General features: G+C 38.6%; 1 protein-coding gene across 1 annotated transcript; it reads right to left on the bottom strand.

The window, feature by feature from the left end:
- Positions 1-3,569: 3,569 nt before the first annotated feature.
- Positions 3,570-20,072, bottom strand: LOC120413777 (bumetanide-sensitive sodium-(potassium)-chloride cotransporter). The gene is made up of 10 exons (XM_039574720.2): positions 19,788-20,072; positions 15,218-15,470; positions 10,389-10,485; positions 6,566-6,950; positions 5,968-6,503; positions 4,927-5,903; positions 4,610-4,869; positions 4,271-4,550; positions 3,934-4,207; positions 3,570-3,865 (listed from the first exon to the last, which is right to left on the bottom strand). Exons 2-10 carry the CDS (start codon positions 15,460-15,462, stop codon positions 3,752-3,754), a joined length of 3,168 nt encoding a protein of 1,055 aa, XP_039430654.1. The 5' UTR covers positions 15,463-15,470; positions 19,788-20,072; the 3' UTR covers positions 3,570-3,751.
- Between the last annotated feature and the right edge of the window lie 1,781 nt (positions 20,073-21,853).

The following is a 21,853-nucleotide window of genomic DNA, read 5'->3' as shown; positions in this document are numbered from 1 at the left end:
ATAATATTTTAAGTTTTTAAATATTTGACATACTAAACTTGTTATATTTTGAACACAAACGTACAGGTTTTATGTGAAATTGCTGTAACTTATAGAAAATTAAAAGTTTGGATGAATAAGAAACTTTTGCTTAAGATTTCTTCAAAATGTTGAATGGGGAGATCAAATTACCCCCAACATTTTGAAAATGGCGGTTTAAAATATTTTTTTAAAACGCTTGGCATGATTCGAAGAGTTCATCTGATGAAATACCCTTATTAGCCAAACATAGATGAATGTTTAAGCTTTCAATTCATGCAAAAAGTTTATAGTTTTGTGGAAATTGACAGAGTTATGTGCGATACAAAAAAAGGGGATCAAATCTCCCCACTCTCCCCTACATTTCTTATCTAAAAAATGATTTAAAACAAATATAAACTTTTTATAAAAAAAGTCAATATCAACCATCGAAAATATCCAAATGAATTATAGCGAATCAAACTATTGACAATTTTCGTAAAATAAGGAAATTAATTATTTTTGTTCAGTTGGTTAAAAAAGATTTCAAAATGTTCTGTTTTTATTTTGTAAATTTTTATATTGGAATTTTCAATCAATTTAGATTTACATAGTTGTCAGTATTAAACGGGTTTCATTATTTTCAATTAAAAATTCAGATTGGTAAGTTTCTATGTTTCACCACTTATTTTAGGCGAAATGTTTAAAGAGACAAATTCTTTAAACATATTTGCAATAACTTAAATAAAAATTCCCGCCCGTGTGGATCAATCGGACCGCGCACTGGACTCCCAATCCAGAGGTCGCCGGTTCGAATCCCGCGGCGGGCGCTCTAAAATTCTTTGTGTAAATATGGGTATTCGGCGCCGTCGCTCCGTGCCATACTTTTATACACTTAGGAGCCCAGGGCGGCGAAGTCCTTGTAGATAAAAAGGAAGACACTAGTGGTTGGTACTAGCAATGGTGGCCGACAGCTATAAAGTCAACTTCGTTTTCGTTTTTAAATAAAAATTACTTTAATATTTGTTTGCAATTGCAATATTTTTTTTCATGTTTTCAAAACGAAAATAACTTTTTTTTCCATTTTTTCCATAAAGAACAACGCTTGGACTTCATTCGATATTTAAGTTTTCCGATAACCAAAATCAAGCTATATCTATAGTAATTTACCCATACTCACAGAAAGTTCAAGGGAAACATTTGTAAAAAAAAATATTTGAGGTGACTTAATGAATTTAGTAAAACAATCAAAAATATTTACCACAAAAAAAAGCAAACTTAAATCTTTTTTCAAACATTGATTCAATTTGACAAAATGAATAAAAATCAATCATTTGTTTCATAAAAAATATCATGAATATCTGTGTCAAATGCAACAAATATTTATTCGGGATTTTAATGTCTTAAATAACCGCTTCATTCTCAAGTAGATTGAAATAGTGAAAAGACTTAAATCCTAAGGAAGAATTGAGTGAATTAAAATTGAAAACTGTACAAAATATTTAAATAATTTTCAAGATATAGAAAATAATTTTCAAAATAGAGGATTCCCGACTTTTCCCGACTTTTTGACAAAAAATCAGAAATTCCTGACTTTTTCCCGATTTTTTGCGGATTTTGGCGAATTCCCGACTTTTTCCCGATTTCCCGACTTGAGTGGCCACCCTGTTAGTACATACATAAGACGAGTGCTGAAAAATCAAGTTCTTTTTCCAACTTGTTGCATAAACTACTATTTTACTACTATGATCTATGTAAACACAATTTCTCTTAGTGTGGATAACCCTAAAATTAAAATTTTAATTTATTTTCAGAACCTTTCGTCCATTCGTTGGTAGGGCGATCGAAAGTTAACAACGGAAAACTGATATGGATATCAGTGTGAAGAGTGAATCTGCGGAAATAATAAGTGAAGTTATAAAAAAAGGAGAGTGAGAAACTGAGTATTACGCGGGTACCAAGTTATTGGTTTTGGTAACATTGGAAAATCAGTGGATTTTTGTGTGTCTAGGCATCGATTACGGCATCTATCCAACGATAAAAGTAGAAGAAGTTTCTGAACCTCGTTCTGAACCGTTAAGTTATACAAGGTGTGAGTTCAAATACTGCGAAGGAAACCTAGCAAAATACTGGCAATGTTTATTGCGTGGAAGTGTTTTTTTCTGATGAATTTACTTTCACTAGACATTTAATTCACGTTACAAGTTTGCAATGAATGCCACTCTGTAACATACCCAACACGTCAAAGAGTCATGTCATTTGCGGCGCAAAGCATAGATAAATTTTTAGCAGAGCTTTTTTTGTACAGAACTTTGTCCTGTCTACGGTGTCAATCCAAAATTCCTGAAGCTGCCGCGTATTACCATCGAATGTCCTCGGCGACTTTTACTAGGTACTTGAATCTTACGTCCCAAGTAGAGATGATGTCTGCAACGCAACAGTTTTCTGGTGTGTGGAAGCAGCAACATACCGTGCGATACTATATAAGCGAACAGATAGATTCACCAAAGAAGGTTCCCACGTTGATAGGGGGAGGGGGGGCAGAATGGCCCGCCTAAGTAAAATGCGCCAAAAACCATAGAAAAACATGAAAACTTATGAATTCAGTGTAGTAGGCTTATGCTTTGGGATGTTCCCTTCAATGTTGTATACTTGGTTGATGAAATTTTTTAGCTTAAAACAATTTTTGAGCCACTTTAAAAAAAAAAGTTTTTTCGACTTTTTTTCCAGGGTGCGGGGCAGAATGGGCCACCTTAGAAAACAAGCCATTTTGTCTAATAAAACGTTGAAGGGAGATAAGAAATGACTTAAGGTACCTTTCTAACATAGTTTCCATGAAGTTAGACCACTTTAATAAAAATAGTCACTTATCAAAACAATTTTTTTGAAAATAGTGTTAATATGTTGAAAAAGGACACTATTTTTACAAATAATCATCAAAACAACTAAAAAATCAACTAATATTGCATTAAACGTGATTTGTGAAGCTACCAGGAGTGAAATAATCCATTTAATCCAAATTTCATAACTTTTGATTGTTTTTAGAAGGCAGGATAAGGGTGGTCCATTCTGCCCCTAAGTGGATTTTAATTTAACACTTCCACCACCAAGTCTCTAAATGATTTTAAGGTTCCGTTGTTGTTTGTATACCTTGGTAGTAGCATCTAGTAACGTTATAAGCATTGAGCAAACTTTTTCAAACATTCCAGCTTTTCAGAAAGCTTATTTAAAAACCTCGAAATAAACAACATTTACGTAGTTTTGTCAATAATTTACATTTTTGCTCATAATTCGAAAAATACAATGAATTCGAACGTCGTTTTCGGTATGGTGAAGTTATTTGACGTCCTTTATAAGACCCTTGCCTTACAATTGGTCTAAATCCATTCTAAAGCCCAAAACCAAGGGTGGCCCATTCTGCCCCCCTGGTCCATTCTGCCCCCCCTTCCCCTAATTGTATTGCTCGCAAACACACGCACAATCTCGACGTACAAAGTGCACCATGTACAAAATGCTGGTAAGACTGGCCGTTCACTACGGGCACGACAATGCTCGAGAAGAACCTGCAAGCGTTTGGAGCATAAATGCATTGTGCTCTTATAAGTTAGTAAGCAAGATTTTATATTTTTTGGCAAATACTATTTTTTAATAGTCTACATTTGGCACTTAAACGTGAAATATTTTAAACTAATCCTAATAAACAAAACAGAGCAATAATACTGATAACGATATTCTGCACTAATAGCAACAAAATTTAGGAGTAGAACGTGAGCACAGACGTCTGGTTGCCGCGCACCAACAGGAACGGTGGCATGTCCTTCGTGAGCATTTCCAGCCAAGACATGTACAACGGAGCGGACACGGTTCCCTGGAAGAAGCAGGCAATCGCCGCGATTAGTGAACTCTTGTGTTTTAATATCTATATGAAGAACTCACCAGCCTCGGCATCGGCATCGACATCACGATCAGGTTCGCCCCGTTCGAGTGCTCTAGCAGCATTTCGCGCAGCCGCAGCTGGCGACTCGTCTTCTCCTGCAGCGCCACCCGCTCGTGCTCGCCAATCGGTATCTGGGTGCCGTCGCTTTCGGTAAAGTGCTGCAGCAGCCGCTGGTGCATGTCGACGGTTTCCTGACGCGGCGCATTCGTTACGCCCTGCAGCATCGTCAGCGAGGAGTAGTCGATGCGTAGCTTGGTGAGGAGGTTTGCCATGCTGAAGCAGGGGTGGGGAAATTGTAAATGATCCTCGACCTTGAGACAGTTTACGAGTACTCACTTTCGCTCTTCCACCTCCAACTCCATCTGGCGGTTGGTGAGGGCAAACACGCGGATCTTGCACTGGGACCACTTGGACCGGAGCGAGATGATGTGCGGAACGAGCATCGTTAGACCGCCGTCGTCGTACAGCCACCAGACGTCGATGGTGCCCTTGGATTGCTTCTTCTGGAACACGCTGAGCCGGTCCAGGATCTCCTTCGGGACGCTCGAGCCCCCTCGCGTCGAGTAGACGATGCTGTTCCGTTGGGCCTCGAGGGTACGCCGGTTCGGCAAGGGAGCTGTTAATGGAAATATCTTGCGTAAGGGAAGTTACATCCAGCAATGTCTACGCCGCTACCTTGCTGCGGAATGGTGAGCGTGTTGTCGTTGCTGCCGTTCGCCGAGTCCAGGTTGAGGTTCGAGTCGACGTGCATGAGCTTGCGCGGTGGGCGCAGTCCGTCGGTGAGGACGGTCGAGATGGTTTGGAAGTTGGAGTTGCTACCGACGGCGGCTGGCATTCCGGCAGGTTCCGCTACGATCTCGGTCGTGAGGTGGGAAAAGTCCAATCCGTTCGGGAGTCGCAGGATCGCCAGCGACATTCGGCAGTCGAAGGAATCGCTGCGGGAAAACAATCAGTTTGGTGAATATTGTTGAACTCAATTTAACTGTACTCACTGCAGGACGTTGTAGTACGTGAGCAGATCCTTCACCGGGCAGGTCATCCAGTCGGCCTTGTAGCCCATCAGGACAATGTTGGGCGAGAGCTTGCCCACGCCCGAGGTTTGGATCAACGCGTGGACGCCCTCCTCGATGGACATTCCGTCGATGGGTTGGTAGAAGCCGCGAATCTTGCGAATCTCCAGGAACTTGGTGCACTCGGAGTTGAGTTGCTTGCGCTTGCGATGTGAGAGACGTTCTTTGATGATGTCGCCAACGATCATTAGCGAGTGGTTCTTGGTGATGAGGTTAGCAAGGTCGATGAGGGGTGGTCGATTCATCGGGTTACCCGCTAGAACCAGGATCGACGGGTGGTAGTTCTTGACGTGATCGCCAATGTTTTGCAGCTTGAGCGTAGAGGAGAGGGCGCTTTTGTAGATTTGCTCTTGGGTAGAGGAACCCCAGTTGACGTCCGGATTACGATAGACGACCACCAGATAAAGCACAAAAATGATCGTTACCGTTACGATCGTAAACATGTAGTTCAGCTGGAACATGATCACGATGCACATGATCGAACCGAGCAAGCTGATCCACGGATGGTAGAACCGGAACGTAGGTCGCCAGCCGAGAGGCTTCACCGTAGCCGCATGGAACGTGCAGAAATTGATCAGCGCGTACGAGGCCAAGTAAAAGTTGGAGATCAGAGGAGCAATTGCGTTGATATCCGCGATCAGTACGAACAGTACGGACACGATGAGTACCAGCACATAACCACGGTATGGCTCTCCGTGCTTGCCGTAACCCTTGGAGAAGAAAATCAATCCCGGGTAGATGCGATCGATACCCAGCGCCTGGATGATCCTCGGAACCGAGAGGAGATTGGTCAGAGCGGTACTGAGCGTAGCCGCGAAGCATCCCGCGTAGATGATGGCCGACGACAGCGACATCAGCTGCATCACCGTGTAGTCGTTGTGCAGTCCGTAGGCGCAGTTCTGAAAACGGAAAAGTTCGCTTGAATACCTTCCCAATAACTCACACCCCACCTCAGTTACTCACACTTTCCGCCGTACACGTCACGAACGTCCCGTTGACGAGATCGGTAATGTTGCCGGAAGCGTCTCGCAGGGCAGCTCCACCAGCGAAAAACACAAACGTTACGTACGAGATCGCCGAGATGAGCAGCGCCAGCAGGGTGCCCTTCGGAATGGCACTGGCGGGATCCTTAAGGTCACCGCAGATATTCGCGCCAGCCTGGACGCCCGTCACACTCGGAAAGAATATCGCAAAGACGCTGAAGAAAGACTGCTGGGAGTTTTCGCTGAACCGGTAGTCCGCCTTCATGTTCGCTTGGAAGACCGCCGAAGAGAAGCCCATGAACCCTTGCGCCACCGATGCGTCCGAACTTGGTCCGACCACAACTCCGATCAGGAAGTTGAAAATGGCGATCACAATGGCGACGATCAGAAAGTTCTGCGCCTTTGCCTCCCACTCCATGCCGACGGCGCAGATGATCACCATCACGACGATCGCGATCGAACCCACAATCCGCACGTCGTTGACTCCACCATCAACGATTTTAGTGTCGTAGGATTCTGAAAAAAAAAAGAACTCGTCAAATATCCCACCATCCAAAAACCACCAATATCAACCGTACTAAGCAAATCGTTCAGCGAGCTGCAGAACCCGATCGTGTTGAGCGCGGCCTGGACGCAGTTGGCAAAGGCAAACACCACCCCCACCGACGCGCCAAACTCCGGTCCCAGCGAGCGCGAAATGAGATAGTAAATGCCACCGCCCTTGACCTGCCCGTTGGTGCAGATGGCCGACAGCGAGAGGGCCGTAATGACGCACACCAGGTACGAGATGCCAATGATGATCAGCGACTCGACGATTCCGGCCTGTGAGACGACCCAGCTGAGCCGCAGGAACAGCATCACGCCCCAGATGTTGAGCAGGCACGGGATCAGTACGCCTTCGATCCATCCCAGCTTGATGCCGTGGCCGTGGGCGTCTGGTTTTTCCTCCTCTTCTTGCTTTTCCTGGGGGGAGGGGAAAACGGGATAAAGTAATAAAGTATGATAAATAAACCATGATTTGCAACCTGGAAAATTGCGTGTGTTGTTAAAAAAAACATTTGTGCCCAGTTCAAAGAATCACCTCTGCTGTACATTTCAAGAAGTGGGGCTGGCCGCTTCAGTACATCGATGTCTGTGGGCTCTCTAGCATAAGAGAGCACAGAGGCATCTACACTTAACCCTCGGTGGTTGGTTTTAGTCTATATCCCTTTGGTTGGTCAAAGTCAAACTAAAAAGTGACGAACTGTCACTTTTTTTTACACGGCGCTCACGCACACTATCAAAACAAACGTTTAGTAGTTTGTGTGAACTGCGTGTAAAAGGGGTGTCACACTAAAACGTGACCCCGTTTGTTTGACAACAGTTGGTGTCAAACCATCGGGGTTTGAGTGTATATGCATCGGCCCACTGCACGATTTGAAATGGAGTGGATTCGCTGGTCAGCGGTTGGACTCGTAATCTCAGTTCGAATCCTGGGGTTGAAGGATCTTTGGAGTAAACAAAGGTTTGGGTGCTCTCCCCATTCAAGCCTTCGAACTATTAGGATCGAGCAGAAGCTTGGAGTAGTACGGGGCAAAAGTGCGCACTGGGCGAAGGTGCACACCAGCCTTTTAAATCAGCCCGGGAGCATGTTGACAGCTCCCATACAAACTGAGCGTACCCCTTTTTGTGGGCCCAGTGGGCCTAAGATAGCGGCCTTTGATATTATCTAGCAATTATTTTTTTTAAATGGCAAATAGTTTAAATAAATATTGTTTTTGTCTTGTTTCGGTGTAAAACGACAAAATTGGCAGTCAAGAATCATTTTCTTAAAAACTTGTTTAGAGATACGCCACGTTCAAATATTAGTTTAGAACAGTTGAAGTGAGCGTGCCGCGAAAACCGTCACGAAAAAAAAGTTTCCCTTGCAAATGTTGAGTTGCGTATTTAATGGGCGGACTCCGACGAGGCCCACTGGCCATCTGTCGGTGAATACGCGCAACTCACGAAATCTGTCATCTCAGGATCCGGCTGTTTAAAATGCTTAATTTCAACCTAAAAAGCTCTGTAATTACTCTTAGCAATAAGAACAATGTTATTACAAAAGCCGACTCTGTCCTAACCAGGTCCCAGTACCGAAAAGGACCTAATTAAAATAATTTTATGAAAAAACCCTAAAAAGCTCATATTTGGGGTTTCGACTTGTTTTAGGGTAAATTTATGTAATTACAAAAATAAAGTGAAAAAATTTAAGTTTGTGAAGGTAATGGGAAAAGTCACTTTTGGGCTATTTTGATCTTATATTTGAAGTTTACAAAACTTCAGGTTCACTAAATCTTTGAAACCATTTAACTAGTGTTTAGCCTAGTCAATTACCTTGCTAACCCTTAAAGAATTATTGAAATTCCTCTTCTTCTTATTTTTCACCATAATTTTTCCTAAAAAGAAATTTGCGAGGCAAAAGGTTCATCCTTACATATTTGAATGAAAAAATTCAAACACATTGGATAACTTTTATTTCTAATGGTATTGATTCAAAATCACAAAACAATAGTATCTCTGAAAAAATAGGACCAAAAAATATAACTTATGCGAAAAAGGGAAGGTTATTAACCCTAAAAATTAAACTTTAGTTATATGAGTACTACTTAGTTTAAATAAGTTACTGTACCATAAAATTATCTTCATTTGTGGTAAAAAACAACCCTCAATTGAAAACTTGATGAAAAGTTAACTTTTACACAAAAATTAACTAAAAATTCACATTGCCCCGCATAGTGCGCACCTTTGCCTTACATACGGGGCAAGGTGCGCACATCATTTTTTGGTTCGGGACAAGGCCATAGACAAGGGTACCATTTGGTATATACAACGAATCAAAAATATTGCATGTTCACTGGTGACAGAACGATTGACATTAGGTGCGCACCTTTGCCCCACTCTGCATTACATATTTTAAGACTGATTCTGAAATACTTATTTACCGTAAGATTGGAAAAATTCATAAAGACGATAAATTTACGTCAGTTGCAAAATTAAGGCAAAATGAAAACAATTCAAAATCTTAATTTGCCTAAAGTTAAATTCTTAGCGATTTGAACACCCCAAAAATTAAAATTGTAGATTATTTACTCAGCTAGTTTGGACTACATGGACGCCATTAAAAAAAACCTAAAAATTACATATTTTAACCTGAATTTAACCCTCTAAAGGCTATAACAAGAAAACGGTGCATTTTATTGCAAAAAAAAAGGAACGCACTTCTCGATTGCAAAGAGCAGTACGGTTCGTTGCCACCGAAATGGAGTTCCTGCGTAAAACTTTACAATGTGTTTGACTTGCGATAAGCAGTATAGGATAAGATGTCTAGCAAGCTGTTATGAATGAGTCTAAAGTTTATTATCTGAACCAGCCGTAATTGAATAAAGTAGAGCGCCACTTGACTGTTATTTATGGCAATCTGAAGTGGAAAAGTGATTTTTGTTGAACATAATTTCTTCCGCATTTAATTTCAACTGACAACTTGACACAACTCAACAACACACAAGAAATAGTAGCAAACAAGTTGAACAGCAGTTATCATAACTATTTATTACCATTTCTGAAAGCCACACCACCCTTTTCCTAAATCTCAAGTTTTGATACAAAAGATTTCTACGAAACTTACCTAGTCAGTATCTGAAACAGTTGTAAAGTAAATCGTAATCTCTATACAAGCTCGAAAGAAACAAAATGGTAACATTCTATCTCGAAATACAAAATTTAAATGAAAAAAGTTTAAAATGGGTTTCAAATTTGTTCGATCAAAATGGACTATAGTTAACCCTCTACAACAAAATCCCGCCGCTAGACGGGCTTCGATCTAAAAAAAATTGCCAACCAATTTTTGATCTTTTAAAAGCATTGGAAATGCAATGTTTAAAAAAAAATCATTTCAAGACTGGCTGTGTTTTCACTAACAAGTCCTTTATTTTTTAAGTAATAAGAAGTATGTAGTAATTTTTATAGTGCCCCAGACTATGCCTCTATGCATTTTTACAATTAAATGATAATGGTGCCATTCTAGAGCAGAAAATGTGAAACACAAGCAAAAAATTGAGACAAAGTGGCTTTAAAACATGAAAAAAATAGAAAGGCAAAATGTAATGATAGGAGGTGGTAGAATAGGCCAAAAATTATCAAAAACATAGATAAACTGAACAAGATAAATGCAAAGTTACTGAAAATAAAACAAGAAAAACATAAAACAAGAGAAGTAAAGTTTTTGTAGAACAAAAGTTCCTCAAAATTACCACATGAACAAACGAAAAATAAAAATATTGGAAAAAAAAACTTGGGCAGTTTAGGGTTAATCGCAAAATGTCAACTTGCCGATCATTGTTTTTGCACATAAAAATAAAAAAAAGTGATCCTATTACTTACCGGCTTTCTGTCGAGGTCTCCATGTAGCTCCCCAATCGATGGCCGTTTCAGGCCACGTTTTGATGTTCGATAATATTCTAAGCGTGGCAGAGGTTCTCTAAAAACGATTAGAACAAATGAAGAATAAATAAAAACCACACACAGTTTTCAATCACTTTCTAACCTAGTCACATTACACACTAGTTTGCCAAAATCCAATATCACCGCATGTTTAAAGCTCCCGGTTCGTGTCATTTTCGCATTAACAAAGAAACAAGTCACTAATAGCTAACGGAAATTAACCGTCAATTGTGTGCACTCATTGAACACCCTTTACTGAATGAACTGAATTGTGTGGATCCCACAGTAATTATATTTCCACCCTTTCGTTCCAAGCTTTAGAAAAGGGCTTTCTCGCGGAATAGCAAAAATCAAGTCAAGTGATAACAACCGTGCGCCCTGATGGTAGCTTAGTACTACCTGGATGGCTTCATTCAATCCAATTCTTAGCTCTTACTCTTATCAAGAGCGGTTGTAAATTAGCTATTGCTCGGTGATAAAATGCATCCCGGATTCGGGAGTATTTGAGCCTTGGCCTCGGATATTATTGCATCCAAAATTGGACCATGATTACTAGGCATGATTTAATCTGGGTAGTCTGTATATATTTTAAGCTAATCTGCAAAGTTGAATGTTGCTTCACCAAGGGCAGTTTTTTCTTAATTCTTGTCAGGAGGTCTTTTGATAACATGAAACAAAGACGTGATTAGAGTTAGGGGAATGTGGGGCAAGACGATCATATGGAGAAAGAGGAACCATCGCTCGTACGGCCTTAAATTTTTACAAGTTTGATATTTCCAGTATGAGGAATTGTTGCTAGCAATTAGTTGATTCTACTACCACATAACCACCAAAACGACATAAACGCCACGGGACATAAGATTGAATGAGGTTTTTTTCAAAACCTTTGCTTCCTTATAACATTTGACAAGCACAAAATAAGGCTAAGAATTTGTTTTTGTGTTATTTGTACAGCAATTCCCCACGAAAACAGCATGGAAAAAAACAAAAGTGCTCAGAACGAGCTCAAAAATTTTCTGGGGGTTCCCTGGCCGAATTAATTAGACCCGTATTTTTTTGTTTGGCCATTAGGGTGACCTACGCCGTGTTAGGGTGGTCTGTAAAATGGCAATTTTCGTCGATTTTCGCAAAAACCACTTTTTTCAAAAAATCAGAACACCTCGCCATTTCAACCGATTTCAATTGTCTTATACGCAAATGAAAGGTGATAAGTTGGCCTTTCAAAGAAAAAAAAAAGAAGTTTCAAAAATCTAGCCTAACATATGAAAAGGTCGAATGAAACTTTAAAATGCCGTTTTGACGGTGTCTAGACAAAAGAGCCTATGTCTGGAAATATTTTTATCGGATTTCCCGGACATTTTTCCATAACATACTAAAAAATGGGAGGAGTTCATTAACAGGATTCCGAGATATGATTTTTTGAAAATAAAATCCGTGTTTTTCGACGCGCCGCGAGCAAAAACACGAAAATGACAAAATCGGCAAAAAATCAACTTTTTCTAGTAAAACTGCGATAACTTAAAAATTTCAGCGATGACCTATTAATGTCTGGGTACCAAAATTTTTGTAATTGAAAGACGCAACTTTTGGTACCCAGACAAGTATAGGTCATCGCTGAAATTTTTAAGTTATCGCAGTTTTAGTGGAAAAAGTTGATTTTTTGCCGATTTTGTCATTTTTGTGTTTTTGTGCGCGGCGCGTCGAAAAACACAGATTTTATTTTCAAAAAATCATATCTCGGAATCCTGTTAATGAACTCCTCCCATTTTTTAGTATGTTATGTAAAAATGTCCGGGGAATCCGATAAAAATATTTCCAGACATAGGCTCTTTGGTCCAGACACCGTCAAAACGGCATTTTAAAGTTTCATTCGACCTTTTCATATGTTAGGCTAGATTTTTGAAACTTCTTTTTTTTTCTTTGAAAGGCCAACTTATCACCTTTCATTTGCGTATAAGACAATTGAAATCGGTTGAAATGGCGAGGAGTTATGATTTTTTGAAAAAAGTGGTTTTTACGAAAATCGACGAAAATGGCCATTTTACAGACCACCCTAACACGGCGTAGGTCACCCTAATGGCCAAACAAAAAAATACGGGTCTAATTAATTCGGCCAGGGAACCCCCAGAAAATTTTTGAGCTCGTTCTGAGCATTTTTGTTTTTTTTCCATGCTGTTTTCGTGGGGAATTGCTGTATATCTAAATGATTTTTTTTCCTAAATAAGCAGTGTCCCTACCAATAATTTGCACCCATTTTAAAGTATGGTTTATCATTTGGTTATTTTTTATCAGGAGCATGTAAAAACCCTTGTTTTGGTGGTGCAAGTATACCATACGGATTTTTATTATGAAAAAAAAAGTACGAATTACTGAAACAACTCAGCTTGGTGGGTAACGAATACATAAAGTTGCATCAATACTGATAAAAAAATGTAAAAAAAATATCCCAAAATATTATGATATGATATGGTATTTATATTTTACCTTCTGAATAATGCTAGTTTTTTGAAAAAAAAGTTAAAGTTAATAATAAGATATTATTATCTCCTTTAAAAACGAAAGAAATCTCAAGACCTGAAATAAGATGATAATCAAAATATCCGACTGATTTTTCACGTTTTTATGGGTTTTACCGAGCTTTTTTTAAGCTAGGTACTTAGCCCCACTTTCCCCTATCTTCTATATAACTTAAGTCGACGGTTTTGTTCGAGCGCGAATCATTTCAATACGAAGCGTCGGAACGAGGTGTTTTTTGTTGCTTTAGGTTTGTATAAGTCCAAGGAAGGTTCTTACGCCAAAAAGTTACAACTTTGGCCACTCTGGAACCGATTCCGGAAAATCTGCAGATTGTATGGGAAAAGTTACGAAAAATCAAAATTTGATCACAGGAGGCTGAATAAGCCAAAAAGTTAAAAACGTCAACAAACGAAAAAAGGCAGGACGAAGTTTGTCGGGTAAGGCTTGTATCTTATAAAAAATATCCTATGAGCACCATTACTTATTTTGAAAATGCTTAAAACGTCAAAACTTTCAAAAATGGTCCTCGGGAATCGTTTTTCCGGAGAATTTCACTTGAAAGTCTTCATATTTACTACTGGTTCAATATTTTTAACTTTCTATTATTGATAAAGCGGTTCAATAATAATTGTGTAAACCCACATTTTTTTAAGCACTCTTGAACGAGTTTTCAAACAATTTATTAAACAATATATTTCTGTAAGTAAAAGTAAGTAAAAGTAAATCTTTCCCAGTTCCTGAGGGGAACACCCTTGAAGAGTATCGGGGCCGGTATTTACAAAGCGGATTCAGTGGCAGTTACATTCTCAACTTAATGTTAACATGTTAAGGTTAATGTTAACATTCCATAGGTCGCCTCCCTAAGGTGTCCTGATAAGGTCCAGTTTGTGACGATACACTACCTTCCCTTTACTAAGCAATCGATTCCAGAAGGAAAAAGATCACCAGTTGTGTTGGTCCGAGCCGGGATTTGAACCCCGATCTACCGCTTACGAGGCGGAAGCGTTACCACTGGGCTACGTGGCTCGGTCATATATTTCTGTCAAGAATTTAAAATGAAATTTTGCTCAGAAAAAAAAACTTTATCGTTGTGTGTGACGAAACAGCCATACAACTCGATGTTAGGACCCAATTGCTATATGTATGTGAAAAACTGATTTTGATGGGTTGCTCTGATGCTTTGGTAAACTTGCTCGTAGAAGTCGTAGATTACGGAATGAAATGCCTGCGTCTTGAACGAAGTTGCTTTGATTGGCGAGCACAACAAGTTCCTAGAATTAAAAAAAAGTTAGATTTTTTGAAACGCTCGCACAATTATTTTCAACCAAGCCAAAAGTTTATAAGCAATGACTTTTTTGAAGAGTTCCAACACTGCTTTTAAAATAAGAGAAGTTTCGATAGAAAGGATATTAGAAAAAACCCTTTTTTATCCCTTCGGTAGTTACGTGTTTTGACGTTTCTTACAAGTGCCCTTACAAAGTGTGTAGAATATTCAAATACGCGACTGCCGATAGCTGGAATCCATTGCATCTATTAAAATATTAATGTAATAGCCGAATATATTCAAAAAAATATGTTTTATTAATATTGTTTGAATATCTTTTTGTTTGTACATAAATCGTAAAAATAGACTATAATGTACTTTAAATATATTGATTAAACTTTTCAAATCAGTTACCTCTACTTGCGATTGAGCCTGACTAAAGTTGTCAAAATTTCACAAAATATATTGCTTGTTTGCGGGGTTCTTGGCCCAATAAAGCTTATTAGAACCGTCGCATGGATTGGACCAAACCGGTTAGCTTCCGGATTCGACCCGCTGGCCGCACTTGGGTCACCCCTGTTATAAATTTGGCAGCTGTGTACTTCAACCTGCTGATTTTGGTCGAAGAGTGCTATCGTTTTTGATTACAACGCTGAACTAAAATGATTTTTTGTTGCAATAGCAGGTAATGGAATGGTGCGAATGGTTTTTTAAATATTTTTTTTACAATCATTATTACTTTTGAACTTAAAATTAAATTAAGGTTGTAGTTGGATAGAAATAAAAAAAACCGAGCGTATTGTTTTTAAGACCTAGCCTCTTTAGTGTAAACTAAATACTTGGCTTTCTAGATAAAAATTTAAAAACATTTTCATTTAAAAGACACAACAATTTTGATTTGCGAAAGCGTTGTAAATTTCTCAATTATTTTAAATGAATCAAATTAAGTGTACAACAGATAATACCTCGCCTGACAAAAATGACTCACCTCGTGAGATGATTGTAGCTGTACCGCCGCCCGTTGTCATCAGACCCCACCGAGGAGACGGTATAGCTGTCAATGTCCACCGTGGAACCGCCATCCGTCCCACTGATGGTGAAAGTAGCCGACGGTTCCAGAGTTACGCTGTTGTTGTTAGTGTTGCTGATGTTGGCATTGTTGCTTCTGCCGCCGGTGAAACTGCCCAGAATGCGATTGCTGATGCGAGTTATCGAGAAACGATCGACTTTCATCGTGGGACCTGCACCGTATTAGATATAGATCATGATGAGCATTATTACGCAGTTTATCTCGCGTCGACGGGGAACGATGAAGTAATCGGGTGTGGAAGATTTTCTTCGATATCGAGAACAAGATAAGACAACCACTTTGGGTAGAGTGGGTTGAAGCACGTATATACTGCGTAATTTTAGCATTGTATTGCATTGTTCTGTGATACATGATTTTTTTTAGTGTGAGTCAATGAGGTATTTCTTTCTTTAGATTGGAATTTGTATTGAATCTTAAGTGTTTTTTTCTTCTAACTTTTTAGTTATAATGAATTTATTACCTGCGGAAGTTTGAACATGAACTTTGATGTAAAACATAGTTTAAAGGAACCCCACAACTTTATTGTGACACGATTATTCGCTTAAAAACTGAGAATCAAAATGATTCTCCAAAATTCAAATAGTTAAAAAAATAAGCAAGACTGTAAATAGGATTTTGAAATTGAGTAATTCTCTACGTTTTAACAAATACACTTCACTTTATGCTTTTTTTTAAAATTTCCATGAGACTTTGTCCACAGGGAATATGTCAAAAGAAGCCATTGGCTGGTCATGAGAATGGATATGTGAATATTCAAAAATCTGTATCTTGGAAAGAAATTTTGTGATCGATTTAGTGTCTTCGGCAAAGTTGTTGGCTTTGATGAGGACTGTCCAGAATTTTTTTTTATTTTTTTAACACAATAGATGATTTCTCAAAAATCCCAAAAGGGAATTTAAAAAGGCATCTTTAGCACCAGAGTTTAGGATAGTGCGAAAAAATTTGATTTTGCAATAAATAACGAAATGTGGTCATAGAAAAACATTTTGGCAAAAATAAAATTTGCAATCGAAAATTACTTTTTTTCATGTTGAAAGCAATTCATGTTAAAGTGTTCGATTTATTTCAGTTTAAGGGAATGCACTTTTGCAAAAGAACAATTTTTATTTATAAATCTTTGTTGATCGGTAAATTCCTAAAATAAAAAAAAATATTTTGGGAACTTAACTTTGAGTAATAAAAAGTGACTTGAATTCTCTGGACAAAATTTCATTCAAATAAAAAAATTGGAATTAAAATTTGCAAAATTCTAGAAAATTACTGTTTCTACTACTACTGTTTTCATAAATGTTGGTACCGTATTCGGATTCTGCGACTAACAGAATCTGGTGAAATTATACAGTGGCCTTTTCAAAATACTATTTTGTCTGATTGAAATCTGCACTATTAACAAAATCACAGGGTTTCTATTTCTTTCCTATTGCAAATTTTTATGTCCGTTTGGGCAAAAAAAAATATACAAAGTTAAAGTTGCAATTATTTGTAATAAAGTCATTTTGGGGGAATCAGAACACATGGGGCGAATTGGGACAGCAGTTTTGGCAATGTTTTAGCCTAATATTTTGGTACTTTTGAGTGATTTTGGTTAGACCAGATTCAGAGCAACAAAATGTGTGCATTCATTTCCGGATTTGAAGCTTTCAAGTGCTTTTAAACATCCTGTCCCTATTCAGACTGTAGCTCCAATTCGCTCCAGTTGACGGTAACATAAATTTTGTATAAAAATCAAGGTAAAATCACTAAGTTGAGCTTTAAGTCTGGCAGCCGAATTTGAAACTAGAAAAATACAATAAAATAATTGTTTTTTTTTCGATTCGAGATATCCAATAAGTTTAAATAAGACTAATAAAAATTGTGAAATATCATGAAAACGTTACATTTTATAACTAAAGCACACAAAAGATGTTGATTCAGCTAACATCCAAAATTGAAAAAAAGAATACCTTACAGTTGACTATAAACCCAACCAATTAAACTTTTCTGTAGTGTACACTCAATTAGCCCAAAAACGGTTCTCAGAAGAGAATTAATCAAAACAATGATTTCAATATAAAAAAGGCGTGCTTCCCTGCATCATTTCCTATAAGAATTGATATGATTTGAACCATAAATCATGTCAGCGTGGCCTAAAAACACTACAAAATTAAAACAGGCGAAAATTCGTCCCATAGGCAAAATATTCAAAAACATCAAGCGATGAAAGGGGATGTGCCAAACTTTCGTGTGCATTAAATAGCATTGAAGAGGTAAAAAATCGACTCAAGTTTGGCAACAACATCTGAAAATATGACAAGGCTTCTTTTAGATTTCCAGCTCGAAATGATGGTTTTTCTGTACCCACTTAAAAAAGTTCAAGATGGTATGTCAGAGACATAACCGAAAGACATAGGACCAAACAATTTGAATGAGTTTTTGGATTGCTAGTGAAATCTGGAATAGGATTATTTTATTTGAATGAATTTTGATACCCATATTGCCACAAATCGTATGGTTCTGTAAAAGGCCCTCCGGGCCCCTGGGGAACCTGCTTTGAGATCACCGGCCACTCCTGGTTGTGGCCACCACTGTCGAAATGGCAATTTTCATGTTCAGTATCAAAAACCATGAATTTTGATACCCATATTGCCACAAATCGTATGGTTCTGTAAATGTCCCCCCAGGCCCCGGGGGAACCTTCTTTGAGGGCAGCGGCCACTCCAGGTTTTGGCCACCACTGTCGAAATGCCCATTATCATGTTCAGTATCAAAAACCATAAATTTTAATACCCATATTGCCAAAACTCGTATGGTTCTGTAAATGTCCCCCAGGCACCGGAAGAACCTTCTTTGAGGGCAGGGGAATGGCCATTCTCATATTCAGTATCAAAAACCATGAATTTTTATACCCATATTGCCACAACTCGTATGGTTCTGTGAATGTCCCCCCAGGCCCCGGGGGAACCTTCTTTGAGGGCACCGGCCACTCCAGGTTGTGGCCACCACTGGCGTAAACGAAATCTTCGAACGAATTGGGGGAAGCTTCCTGACTAACCCGGCTGTGCATCCCGGGGCCGTGACCAATTACACGAGCTCATAGTAGATTCGTTGTACTAACCCATACAACAGGGCTACAACAATTTTCACACAGTCTACTAGGTAAAGCGATTTTACTCCACTGCTTAAAAGTTGCCTCCGCTGGCGGTTTTGCTCGTCCCCGGGTGTATCTGTAGTTGGTCGCAGTCTCTGATGGCCTTTTCAGGTGACGAATTTAGATACATCAATCGAACATCCGTGGAAGGGAAACTCGACGCATCGAACCCAATCAGCGTGTACTATGAAACGGGAGTGTGTGTGGTATGTGTGGGTGAACGCGCATTTGGCAATTTTCTTGAATCTGCCATCCTACGGCATTTGGTGTGTCATTCTACGGCATTCGCACACAATTTGCCCTCTTCGGTGCTGCTCTCCGATTCTCTCTTTCTCTAGAAAATAAAGGTAATTTTGTAGAAGAAATCCTTCTCCGGAAGAGAGAATTTGCGTTGCTAGGGCTCTATCTCTCATTGCTGCTGTTGCTTCACCCGTCTGCGGCTCAGATATTATGAGCCGACCCGACTTGTTCAGCATCTCGGTGGCAACTAAGTGCAGTGGAAAGGGAAGAACGCATTTTTATACTTCTACTTCGCTATTACTTCCCCTCTTTTCACGATCGTCGACGACCAGTTCTGCTGCGGCGGTTTTCCCCTCAAGAGCGTTCGTTTTGTTAGCTATTTCTAAGCATTTTAAAACATTGAATTGTTCGAAAAGTTATACTATTCTGCCAATACTGAGAATTTTATAGAAAATTGCTGAAGGTTTTCCGAATCGAATGGTCCAAAAAATATGTAATTCCAATGTGTCTGGATGAAGATATTACCGTTTGAAATAACGTTCGCCAAATGTGACGCTTGGGATCGAAATTTTGAACTGGCCCCCCAGTGTAGTAAGTAAAGACATAGTCCTATGTCAAAAAATTATGATGATCAACGTTTTCCACGTTTGGGGAAAACTTTAAAAAAATGTAGAAGTTTCAATTGATCTGTTTCAAGATATTTCGATCATCAACGTATATTTCCTTTAAAATTGAGTAAATTTTGTTCAAACCGCTGAAAGTCGATCCGGATGTTTTTTTCCCCTCTTTCAAAATTACGTCTTTTGCGAAACATGTCCATGAACGCATTTTTTCGGCTAGGAGCACTCTAGTGGCTAAATAAGAAAATAAATAAAAAATTTCTCAGAAAATACTGGTCTTACTATTCGGCCGAACAACTGCTAAACCAAATTTAATCCAAATCTTATGATTAAAATTTTACTGATTTGACCTATAATGTTTTCCTGATCACTTTCATTTTTTTCCGTTCAAGCACTATCGGTCACAAGGATTTTAGTGGAACATTTTGTTCGCTTGTATATTTATGCATCACCAGTCGTAATCATTCCCAGACACACTTACACTAATCACAACTAAACGTTTGTCCAAGTTTTCCTCGACGCAGGTTCGCCCACCTGACGATGAGACACTGGCCTTAGTAAAACACCGAAAATCACGTTCCAAATTAAACTTCTACGCATCACTTCAGAAGCCTGTTTTAAACACCGAGATAAGGGTTCTTTTCTGGAACCAGCGTAGAAGTCACCCGCCACCACCACCGAGCGCGAACACGACTATTCTGTCTCTTTTGGAAATTGCTGAGGACTGCCCGACGGAGTCCACCCTCGCGACTGTCGCGACGCGATCAACTGTGAAAAGTACCATTAGTCGCCTACCCATTATATATAGGTTCTAGCCCAGCAAAGGGGGTGTAAATTAGCCGCCCACAATGGGCGCGCGCGGTTAGTCGGTACACTACGCAGGGGTTGATGGGGTGAAAATCTGTACCAGGTTTAGTATATTTTCTGTTATTTAAAGATTGTTGTGGCTTTATTTATTTTTCGACTTAATTTTTTGACTCATTTAACTGTTTTTTTACAGCTAAATGCTTTAAATATTTAAAAAATCTCATTAATGTCAATTTGTCAATTTCTCTCAAATAAATGGCAAAGACAAACATAACTCATTAGGCCGTCCCAAAAAAATGAAAAGTTGTCAAATCTTCGGTGCTCACCCCTAGAATGATAGATTAGGATGTCAGGAACAATGTTTTCATACAACAAAAAATTCCCAAAAATGGTTTACAACTCGCGCGCGGAACTTGAATGAAAAAAGTGCATTTTTCGAGTATTTTTCAGAAATGCGTCGCCTTGGGCTTCAAGTTATAGTTTAATGTCCCCTGAACAAATTCCTGTACAGACATAGTCCATAAAAGCTTGTATTTGGGCATAACAGGGCGTTTTAGGGAGAAAAAACTGTATTTTTTAGCCAAAAAATTTCAAAAATCACTCCCCAAAACGAGCCAAAAAAATTTGCAGCCAAAACTAATGCATTCAGCTTATAGTAAATTTTATGGAGATCGTTTTGTTTTTTTTTTAACATTCAATTTATGTCCACGCAAAGCCGAGATATTTGCATTTTAGTAAACAAAAAGAGAAGAATTTTCAAAATTCTTGGTGTTTGAGCGTTTTTAGCATTAAACATGGGCTACTATGATTACAAACGGAGAGGCATATATTTTGGAAATTTTTATTTTGCTCGCTCAAAAACGATATTTGTTAATAACATTTCATAACATGAGATTTTCTCATAATGTGACGTATGTACATTCGAATGAAAAAAAATCATTTATAAAAAACTTATTTTTTCAAAAAAGTTACCAATTAGAGCTTTATTTGTTCATATCGAGAAGAGCACCGAGCAGTACTTATAAATATGTCGTTTACGTCACATTGTGAGAAATTCTCATGTTTTTTCATGAAATATCATTAACAAATATCGTTTTTGAGCGAGCAAAATAAAAATTTCCAAATTTCCTTCCCGATTGTAATCATAGTAGCCCATGTTTTATGCTAAAAACGCTCATATACCAAGAATTTTGAAAATTCTTCTCTTTTTGTTCACTAAAATGCAAATATATCGGCTTTGCGTGGACATAAATTGAATGTTAAAAAAAAACAAAATGATCTCCGTAAAATTTCCTACAAGCTGAATGCATTAGTTTTGGCTGCAAATTTTTTTGGCTCATTTTGGGGAGTGATTTTTGAAATTTTTTGGCTAAAAAATACAGTTTTTTCTCCCTAAAACGCCCTGTTATGCCCAAACACAAGCTTTTATGGACTATGTCTGTACAGGAATTTGTTCAGGGGACATTAAACTATAACTTGAAGCCCAAGGCGACCAAATTTGAATGACTTTAGTATGATTGTTACTCGCATTTCTGAAAAATACTCGAAAAATGCACTTTTTTCATTCAAGTTCCGCGCGCGAGTTGTAAACCATTTTTGGATTTTTTTGTTGTATGAAAACATTGTTCCTGACATCCTAATCTATCATTCTAGGGGTGAGCACCGAAGATTTGACAACTTTTCATTTTTTTTGGGACGGCCTCATAACTCATCCATTGTTATACATAACAAACTGTTTTT

Source organism: Culex pipiens, chromosome 3, assembly GCF_016801865.2.
Source record: "Culex pipiens pallens isolate TS chromosome 3, TS_CPP_V2, whole genome shotgun sequence".
In the NCBI taxonomy this organism is placed as follows: domain Eukaryota; kingdom Metazoa; phylum Arthropoda; class Insecta; order Diptera; family Culicidae; genus Culex; species Culex pipiens.
Note: the sequence above shows the minus strand (reverse complement) of the source record. Positions and strands in the feature narration are given on the sequence as shown.